Source organism: Cryptomeria japonica, chromosome 10, assembly GCF_030272615.1.
Source record: "Cryptomeria japonica chromosome 10, Sugi_1.0, whole genome shotgun sequence".
Lineage (NCBI taxonomy): Eukaryota > Viridiplantae > Streptophyta > Pinopsida > Cupressales > Cupressaceae > Cryptomeria > Cryptomeria japonica.
Window position 1 is genome coordinate 237,523,089 of NC_081414.1, and position 10,646 is coordinate 237,533,734.

The 10,646-nt window shown below is 35.3% G+C and overlaps 1 protein-coding gene across 1 annotated transcript in view; it reads left to right on the forward strand.

Annotated features, from left to right (window-relative positions):
• Window positions 1-10,109, forward strand: part of LOC131055445 (methionine--tRNA ligase, chloroplastic/mitochondrial) — a 165,343-nt gene extending 155,234 nt beyond the window's left edge. The window contains exons 8-9 of the mRNA XM_059212345.1: window positions 9,447-9,733; window positions 9,844-10,109. Of these exons, the coding sequence (XP_059068328.1) occupies window positions 9,447-9,626 (180 nt within the window). The 3' untranslated portion in view covers window positions 9,627-9,733; window positions 9,844-10,109. The remainder of the gene's footprint in view (window positions 1-9,446; window positions 9,734-9,843) is intronic.
• The last annotated feature ends 537 nt before the right edge of the window (window positions 10,110-10,646 follow it).

The following is a 10,646-nucleotide window of genomic DNA, read 5'->3' on the forward strand; positions in this document are numbered from 1 at the left end:
TTAGAGACTCGATTGGCTAGTGCATTGGAGAGCATCGACGGGAAGGAGAAGGAGGTGTTGGAGGCAGCCTATATGGTTAAGACTGCAATGGAGAGGTAGATGGTGGCAGAACGAGATCTGAAGAGGAGGACTGAGCAAGTGTACGAGCTGTGTGGGCAATTGGCTTCCACCACTACACCACCACCGATGCCTTCTTCATCAGGGATGCCCTTTGTACCCCTTAGTTTTTGATTTTGGGTTCTGTTGTAGCAATGTATTCCCCATTTTGTTTGTAAGTCATCCAGAGACAACCTTCTTTTTTGGGGGGGATGATGTTGGCGGTAATATTGTACAAGAATAAAATTGTAGTTAATTAAGTAGTACTTGTCTTTGTTAGTATGGTAACCGAGGGATGGTAGTTACGGGTGCTACGGTTGCCCTTCGCACCCCTTGGTACCTTTATATACCATGGAAGGCCACTTGTAAAGACACATGATTATGAATGGAATAGTATTTCTTATATTTGCTTGATCTTATCTGGTATCTATGGCATTATTGTCTCTCGTTAAGCATTCTATCTGTATGTTCTAAACTGTTCACCCAAAGGGTAAATAGACACGAGTTTCCAAAATAAAGTATAATTCGATATTTCAGCTATGAGTATGGCACAAAGTCTATATAGGACTAAGGAAACCATACAAAAAAGTTAAACAAAGAAGAAAGAGCTAGGAGCTTGAAGATAGCATGTAGGATTTCAACTATCTCCCGTTTCAGGTTAACTGACAGCTACAACCTTTTTATCTTTTTGGCAGGGTCTTCTCTATTCTTCTAGAGACTGCTTTACTGAATACTTTTTATTTTTTAACTTGTGATTCAGAATCAAGTGCTAGCTGTCCCGTCAGTAAACAGTAGTATAGATTGAGCCAATTTCGTTGACTGGTTAGAGTTAATTCCCTGGATTGGAATCAAGAGATATGATTCACAAATTTTATGTATAGATCGATCCCAAATTTCTGATATCCCATAGCCTCCATGCAAGCCACCCTTAACACCATAAGACTCTAACAATATGTAAAATAGAAGATTGATAAATCAAAATAGCAGAACATGGTCTCTAAAAGCAGTCCCTCCTTCCAAGACCAGGTTCTTGGGGTATATAATACTCCTTATGCAAATTGATATTTCCTAAACTCTAATCATTTCATCACATTGTGACCTTATTTATAGGCATTGAATGCCATGAGGAATGTCTCTTAAAAAAATGTTCCTTGTATGCAATCTGCTACATGCTAAATCTACCATGGGAATACTTGTGAAATCCCAAATGAAAGGAAAATGATGAGAATAAGGAGGAATAATTTTTTACTTTTCTTTATTTGTTTTGTTTTGAACAATCATGTCCATTGCTTTTTATGTTTCTTATTTTATTGTATGGGCTTGACATAGTGTTGCCTTGAGTAGGCTGTCTAATCTTACTCATCCTCTATCCTGGAACAGTTTCCTTATTTGAACATGACCGATTCTCATTGACGGTATGTTTTCATGCACCTTTTGGAAGATCAATTTTCTATTGTGCAGCTACCAAGTATTGTAATGCCAAAATATGAGCTACAGCTTGTCTCCTCATGTTAAAATTTAAAAGAATTCATTCCCAACAAAAACCCTAGGTTTCTTAAAAGGATTGCAGCTGCTCATCTGACCACATCCATATGTTTATTTGAATCTTCTGCTGGATATTCATTTATTTCACTTTTCTTAGTTTTCTAACTTATTATCTGAAGCAATATTTGTCTCAAGGATTCCAGTTTTGCCTCTGCACATATATATAGCTGTGATGGAAATATTAAATTTTGAAAGTAATTTGCTACATGCACAATGGAATTCATCTACTTGTGAAAAATATAGCAGATTTGAAATTTTTATTTGTTTTCACTATTCACTAAATTTTCACCATAACAAAAAATTTCATAACTTCAAAATTAAATTATACCCACTTGTTCTAATCACACTTTTTCTATAGCATAAATTTGCGTGAGAATTTTTTAAGGGTTTCTGGGACATTTTATGTTTTTCAAGGAAACCAAAAAAACACCCAATCAATTTTCTAACAATACTTTTTTGTTCTAAATCCACCCAAAGCCACAAATGTGCAACCATTTAAAATTTTGGAGAGATTTTGCCAGCATAACAACACTAATCATATGCTTAATATTTCCAATGAACATTTTATCGACATACATGACAATGATTGAGTTCTTGATCATCAATCAACTTGAAAGAAATACAATGATTACGATCTCTCTTCACAAAGCCATGTTGTAATACAAAAGCATCAAACTTATGATACCACATCTAATGTGACTATTTTAACTATACAAAGATGGCTTTAACTTGCAAACCATGATTTCTTTTCCTTTACGACATAATTTTTAGGTTGTCTCATATAAATTTCCTTTCCAAGATCCCCATGCAAAAAAGTAGTATTAACATCTATTTGCTATACTTCTAACAGTCTAACTATATGCAACAATAGAAAGTAGGAACCTAATGGTGGTTAGTTTTGCAATAGAAGAAAATATTTCACCAAAATCAACGTCCTCAACTATCTTTTCCTTGTACCTCTCTAACTATCCATCTGCCCCAATATTTTTGAAGTACCCATTTGCATCCATGGGTTTCCTTCCCTTGGACAAATCTACTAGATCTCATGAATCATATCTATCCAAGGCCATCATCACCTACTACATGGCCTCCATCCAAGACTCATTCTCTTTCATAGGCCTAGGTTCTTTATGAGAACAAGATAAAACAAATAGACAACCGAGATTTGGTGAGCTATACTTGTCAACTACTTTTGTGATGTCCCCATCCAATCCGTAAAGACCAAACAAACAAATAGTACATTCGGGAATATTGATTAGATGTTAATACAACAATTGATCAATGCAAAAGATACGGCTCATTTCTGAGGATAATGCAAAGTTCACAACTAACAATGATATCAATGCAAGAGGAAGATCAATAAGGATGAAATACGGTGTTGAACAAAGAGGAATGAGATATCACAATCTTGTTCTTATATCGTATAAACAGCAATCATGATTTTAGACATGTCGAATGGAAGATACTTTTGATCGAGTATTCTAAGAGGACTCATGGAGTAGCCCATGGATCTGATCTTAACATTACTTTATTGGACGGGTCAAAGAGTAAGAGAAGTGATTACATACAAGGAGGCATCGATAAACATCCGGTATGTAAGGATAAGATGATATACAAATTAGATATAAAGAACATAGACGATGATTGGTGACAACAATTAAGAGTAATATGTATCGATAATAACCCGTCATCGGTGTAAGAGAAGAATACCAATTTTGAATTGTTCGCATCTACTATGCAGTATGATTGGTCAATGAGGAAGATCTGTTAAGGTAGTACAGATGGCAAATACAAAGAGATGATCTCGGGCGTTGGGAGATTATGGAGTATAATGTGGAATATTCAAGCAATAATCATACTCTAAAAAATACGATTAAAGACCAGCAATTATAACTAGCAGATATCGATATGTTTGATGGCCGCAATTAGTAAAGTTTAACCGACCTTCATAATGATTGGATGCTAACACCAATATGGGTACCAAGATGAAAGGATGTGATTAATGTACAGTCTAATCGGTAAATACAAAAGTAATGATATGATTAAGAAGTGTTATGAAGGAAGACAATCACCAAGAGGTATGAGACATGTCTCATCCCCGTAACCTCTCATCCCAAGTACATGGTATAAAAGAAGTCACAATGTCTCATTTCGGCGTGGAGGGAATATATATCTCATAATTCTTACCCATATGGGAATCGTTCTATAAGGGTTGTTGCCGTGTGATAGAAAACAGTGGCAGACTTCTATAGACATATCAGAAACAACACCATTAATTATTGTTGCAGGCATATAGTTTCAGACCAGGGACATCAATAGATTAGTGTTGGTAATATATCAGCATATACCTCTGCATATCCATAAAGATCTATAAGGAACAACAAACCATCATATCATACTAAAACGGTATTTGGAATCATAATTGCAAGTTCATACCAACGTATCGGGAAGAGCTTTACATCAGTAAATTCAGTGAGACAATAAAGATTTATTTGCATATCTACCAGTCTGTCATATCTGAGACAGCTAGATAATCTTATCATCAGTGTATTAAATAAACCAAATCACCTTGCATATGTTTTAGAACTATATCAGAGATAGCAACTATTTGGTTCTCATATATCTTATAACGACAACATACAAGTAATATCAATTGTACCTCATAATAAGCATTATTCTTGAAGTAAATCAACTTCTATTGTTGTTATCTGAAGCATTATTTGAGATTATTAAGGAAAGAAGTCTCTTGTAATTGTTCTTTGCAAGTTAAACGTCCCTATTTCATGAGTTATAAAATGAGGGGACATTACAAGTTTCCATTGCCTTGTGTGAACTCTCTAAAACTGAACCTTTTTCCTCTACTTCCTTCTATCATACCTATTTTTCTTCCACCTGTACATCTTCCTGCTCTCTTTTGCTTTCAAAATGCAGTCTTCTTCTCTTTCTTTTTGTCTTTCCATGATGAAACTTTATGTTCCTTGAAAATCACACCTTTAGAATAGGCAGGCTCTGGATTAATGTGATTGAGTTCAGTAAATTTTTGGACCAAATGTGTGGGATCTGGATTGAAGACAAGAAAAATGAACAATGAAGCTAGCAGCTATGACTTTGGCATTGCAAAACAGATACAAGGAAGCATAATACTGTAATAGCTCCTAAATAGTAAAAACATTAGTAAAGAAGCTAGAAAAGACATAATAGCAGCTATGACTTTGGCTTTGCAAAACAGATACAAGGAAGCATAATACTGCAAGAGCTCCTAAATAGTAAAACCACTAGTAAAGAAGCTAGCAGTTTGGATATCTCTTTCCTTTAATGGCATATGGTAATTGAGGATGGGTGGCTTTCTTATCCTTTTTGGATGATCTGCTGGATTTCAAAGACTAGGGAGACTCTGCCACTACCAACCGCGTTCTGGCACTAAATTCTCTGACAAGGCACCAAATTAGGACCTACCTTCCTTCTATGCAATAGAACCACTGGGCATTCTAATTTTACTCCAACTTTAAGAAAAGACATAATCAAGAGCCATTATTCTGTCATACTTTTTATCCAAACTACTCCAGTTTTTTCTCAAAATGTCATAATAAACCTTTTCTTCAATAAGTATTATATTCTATCATGTGTTTCTACTTTCTTCTAATACATTACCTTGTAATTTATAATATGTGCACCTTATAAAGACTATTCAAAACAAAACTGTGGTAACCACTCATCGCAATGGTAGCTGATCTTCATCTTCTCTTAGAAACTGAGTTTTCCATAGTTGAGTAAAATGAGACACTGTAATCATGTCCATATTGTAATGTCCCCTACTTATACTCTGTCAATTATCAAGCAACATCTATGTTACTACCTTAATTAAGCATAGTCAACAATACCTTGTGATTTAACTTCTTAAAATCATCCCCTAATCTACAACGGTTCCATCCCTTTTCCCAGAAGAGGGCTTGGCTGTCTAGGGCGCTTGAAACCAACTCTCAAGTTAGCCCAGATTACTAAACTCGGTCCATTCACCCTTGTGGCATGCGGCCCAGATTTCAGGAGGAGTCTTTCACCCTTGGGGCATCGTATCGGATGGATTTACTCCGCCCCTCCCTAGCAGCTCCCATCTCCCTAGGGGATTTGGAGAAATATGGAACCGATTATAGATAAGGTCAGTTTTAAGGAGTTCTATTGCAAGAATTTATTAACTGACATTTCATTCTTATAATCTTAGATACTTATAATTAGTTAATTGAAGTCATATTCTAGATACCTTAATTTATTTGTGTTTGATGAATTTATGTTACTATGAATTCTATTTAATTCTTTCTTCAGAATGGAATACTAATTTATTCTTGTTTGGACATTTATACAGATTACCATTATTCTTCTATCTTCATATATATATATATATATATATTAAACCTATATGTATTGAATTGAACAGCATAACAGCACAGAAGTAAATTACTGTGACTACACAGTCAGCAGTGAGGGGAGACTGTGGTTTGGGTAAGGACAGTCTCCCCTCAGTAAATTACTGTGACCTATCCTGCGATCCCTTGGTTTCTCCTTTCAGTATACCCCGATAATTTGCCTTTGGCATTTTCTCTTTCAAGAGAGATCCAATTTGGATTAATAAAACAAAATACAAATTCCACGATACTTGCTGGAAATGATTTGATTGACTTTTTATACCTTGTGGACTGAATAGTCACCCACTTCGGATTTCAAAGGATACCTTTCTTCAACCTGCACCCTTTCATTATTATTATTTGTTAAGTCTAATTGATGCATTAGTTCTATGAAAGATTGACAACTCTTAATTGTATTTGATAATCGCATCCCTTCTTAATAACTATTAATTGCTGATTTAATCCAAGGTCCGATACTTGGTATTTTGTTAGACGTATTGATTCCTTCATGTTCGCAATCATGGATGTGTCAAGGAGATCACTTCTCCCTCCATTTAATTGATCATCGAATTGTGTAGTGTTTTGTAATATCCCGGATATTCTTTTTTGTTTTTAAGGCCAATAAGAATCATCAATCAACTTATAACCCGTTAAGGTTAGAAAGCATAAACTCAAAGCTTGCTGAAAAAGCAACCCTTCCACTTTCTGATCACCAAGTGCCCAATGTGGGAAGGTGAGAGCATACAGTGAAGAGGAGATCATTAGATCACAAATCTTATGAAATGATAAAGTAAATACAATACTGGGCAGCAAGCCAGCCCCTTCCACTTATCCATTGGGAAAGCAAGAGACTTGGCGGTGAACCAGCCAAGAGAACCATACAACAAACACAAATCACTCAACCGCAGTATTTCACTGGGAGGACTGAATTACAAAATGCTCAACTCGATCGCTTATGCAGCGGGAGGATTGAATTACAATTTAACTAATGTAGGCGGCAAGCCAGCCTCTTCCACTTTTCAACGGGATGAGAAATTACAATCCAAAATGGGTTAGTAGTACTACTACTTAACCTTACAATGACAGAGAGAGTGAGAGTAGAAGAATAATGCTGAACATAAAAGATAATAATCCTGAAACTTTGCTAACATCAAAACTACAGGCTGGAAATACATAACCAGCAGCCTATAAACCCACTAAATCACTCATATCTCTCTCAATACTCACCCAATTCACCCAAAATCAAACCTAAACCAACACTAGACCAGCAGCGATGAAGACAAACCAGAAGTAATCTATCAAAACACCCTCATTTATTTGGCACGCATCCCAATGCAGCTTCTAAAACCCACGCCTAACTAGATATTTTCGATTTACTATATTAAATTCCATACTCAATGAAAAGTGCTAAAACCTTACAGTATGAATCGCCAGTAACAGGAAGGATGATTGAGCCAGTACCCAGAATGACTAGACACTCAGGCAGAGAGGTGTGATAAAAAATGTGCTTCAACCACAAGGAAACCAGCAACTCCAGAAATCACTCCAAACACCAAAAAGACTGAGATATGCAAGGAAAGTATGGTAGATTACAACACACAGCTAGGTACTATTATTTCAAGTACGAAACTGGAAAGCACTAGGGAGCCGCACTCCGAAGCCTCAAAGTTCTAATGCCAATCCAGTAGCATAACAATGCAAATTTTCAAGATCCCCCGAATGAGAGCCCAAGGCTCATATTTATAACTCCACGCCTTCCCAAATGCAAATGCAAATGCAAATGGCGCCAAACTTCTTTCACATTCAACTTCATTTCACCTTATGTCTCCCCACTACTTGGTGCCCACTTACCTTTCCTAGGTAAGTTCGAACTTCCTCATGGTGGCATCATTTTTGCAATAATAAACATTAGACCAAAGATGTTTTAATCCTCTAAATGGCGACCACAAATTTGCCCTCTGACTTAGGAGATAATCAAATGAATATTACTTAATTAATTTTTTCCTAAGTCATCTCCACAATTAATCAGTAACTACAAATATTTAAATTTTAAACCTTTGACAAGGATATAATATTTAATTAAATTTCTTATGACTCTCATACTAATCATTAGCAGAAACTAGGATTAAGCGAAGTGAAGAAGACCCAAGAACTGCTGCAAGACCAGGACCCTGTCCACTGCCAAAAATAGAAATACTCCATATTGCCACTTACTAAAAATAGTAAGTCATGAACTACTGCTCCAAAAAGCATGATCTTCACACCCAGTGACAGAGCATGGGAAGCTCAGTAGGATAGTATCATCAAAACAACCAACCCCTAACTTACTAAAAATAGTAAGTTCTCGCCTCATCAATGTTTGAAACCCTAATTCTTCATTCCACATAGCCTACAAGTCTTAGGAATAGGCCAATGGACCACTGAAAGTACATCATCGAGAAGGGGACATTACATGTTTCATCTCTACTTTGGTCAACAATCCTCTGATTCAGTCCTTATAAGTGGCTACATATTAGTCTTGACAGATATTTGATTATCGCTTTATCATTAATCGATATTAATACTGATCTGCATGGAGGTTATCATGAAGAACTCTTGATGAAGACACGGATGATAAGCGACTGGCACCATCCGTCTAATTGCTGTGACAATATGTGTTCCCTCTATGTTGTCTCAATGATGACATTGGGATGATAATTTGGAATGATTGTTATCAATGGATAGTGGTAGCGAAAAGAAGACATTATCATCGTGTGGATACATTTCTTCAGATCGAATGTAGACTATTGCTGAGTTCTGTGAATTACCCCTTTGATCTTAAATACTGAATCTGTTCAGCAGAGAGAACGAGGAATGGATATCTATATAGTTGCTGTTTGCCATAATGTTGAACTGCCCTCTCAGATCTATTGGATTGTGCACCTAGAGACATGATCTTCGTATGGATGAGATGGTTAATCAGCAAGGTCATCTTTATGACAATATAAGCTTGGATGAGATGACTGAATATATTTATTCTTTTATGTGTTCTGTCAACTTACAACAAGGAGGTATTGAGTCGGCTATGAATTCTATTATCTATAAAGATAATACAAGAAGCTTTCTCTTAGTTATTTAGCATTTGGATGGGGATGTAATGAATCTCTGATAGAAGAATTCGTTGCAATATTAATTTATTTTTATCAGAATATTAAATAAATTTTGAATAATTAATAATTGTTTTATTTATGATATATATAACGATCATGGAAGGGTCATGACACATCTAATGCTACAACTTTCTCATTTAATGCCATATTTGTTGTAAGCTGTATAAAAGCCAAGTATTTTTAAGTCTGAGGAAACATTTGAATTTGATATATGTTTATAAGGATTTTGTTTATGGCTAATTCCAACTTATTGCAGGAAGATACAACTTGGGGTGGTCTCAAAATGGGCCAAATCATGGCAGAGCCTGAGCCTATTTTCAGAAGGATTGAAGATCAAGAAGGTGAAAAGCCTGAAAACATTAAAGCAAAGAAGAAGAATAAGGGTGTAAGCAACAAGATAAAGCCAGAAAAAAATCAAATATTAGCAAATACATAAAGAGAAGCCACTTGGACTGCAAGTTTGGGTAGAAAAAGATTATGAGGCGTAACTGTCCAGATGAAATTGATAAGGCATTAATCCCCGTTCACATGGCAAATATCATGGTAAAATGAAGAATTTGAGTAAAATCACATTTACTAATAATAATGTTCTGTTCTTATGAAATAATTGTGTATGCCACTTTGATTCTTTGGTTGGCTTTGTTTAATTGCAGGGTAGCTGTATGGCTTTTCGTGCAACATTTTAAATATCGTCCATCTTCTTTGTATAAAAAACTCTGTAGTTGAGATTTTCTATATAATGAAATTCATATCACTAACTCTGGGACATGTTAACGTATTGCCCCCCTCTGTATTATTGCCCCTGTATTAAAATGTAAATTGTACTTAAAATTTTCTTATAATAAAGAAAATGATATTTCAAGCCATGTAACAGAGACTTTTCTATATGAATTTCATAACAATCCTATTTGGCAACTCATTATTTTGGAGAATCGTACCTTGTATTAACATTTAAACCCTGTTACGTAAGACCAAAGCCCTTGTGAATAAATTATTGTTCTTTTGAAGTTTCAAAAAATAAATATTCCATCCGTATTCAAGTTTTCCATGTCTAAAATACAGTAGAGAGCAACCAATCCACAACTAATAGAATAGAAAGGATCTAAAGGATACTATCACAAAAGAATTATAAGATATTTAATCCTCTAATGGTAGTGCTTTCAAATAATATAATAGCTTTATTAATGTTGAATAATAGAGGGATTTTGTATTAATATGTCAGCTAGAGAGCATTGTGTGGCAAGTATTTCTCTTACAAAGGAGAACTAGGTTCCAGACTATTTTGAACACATTGGGTTTCAGATCTATGCAGATATTAAGTCCTCATTCCAATGATCTGTCAACTGCCAAGGATGGTTCCCTAAACGGTACCTCACCTAAAGATCTTACATACAATCACAACAAATTCTCCATTAAAAAATAATAAACTCAATATTATGGCATGAGACATATACTC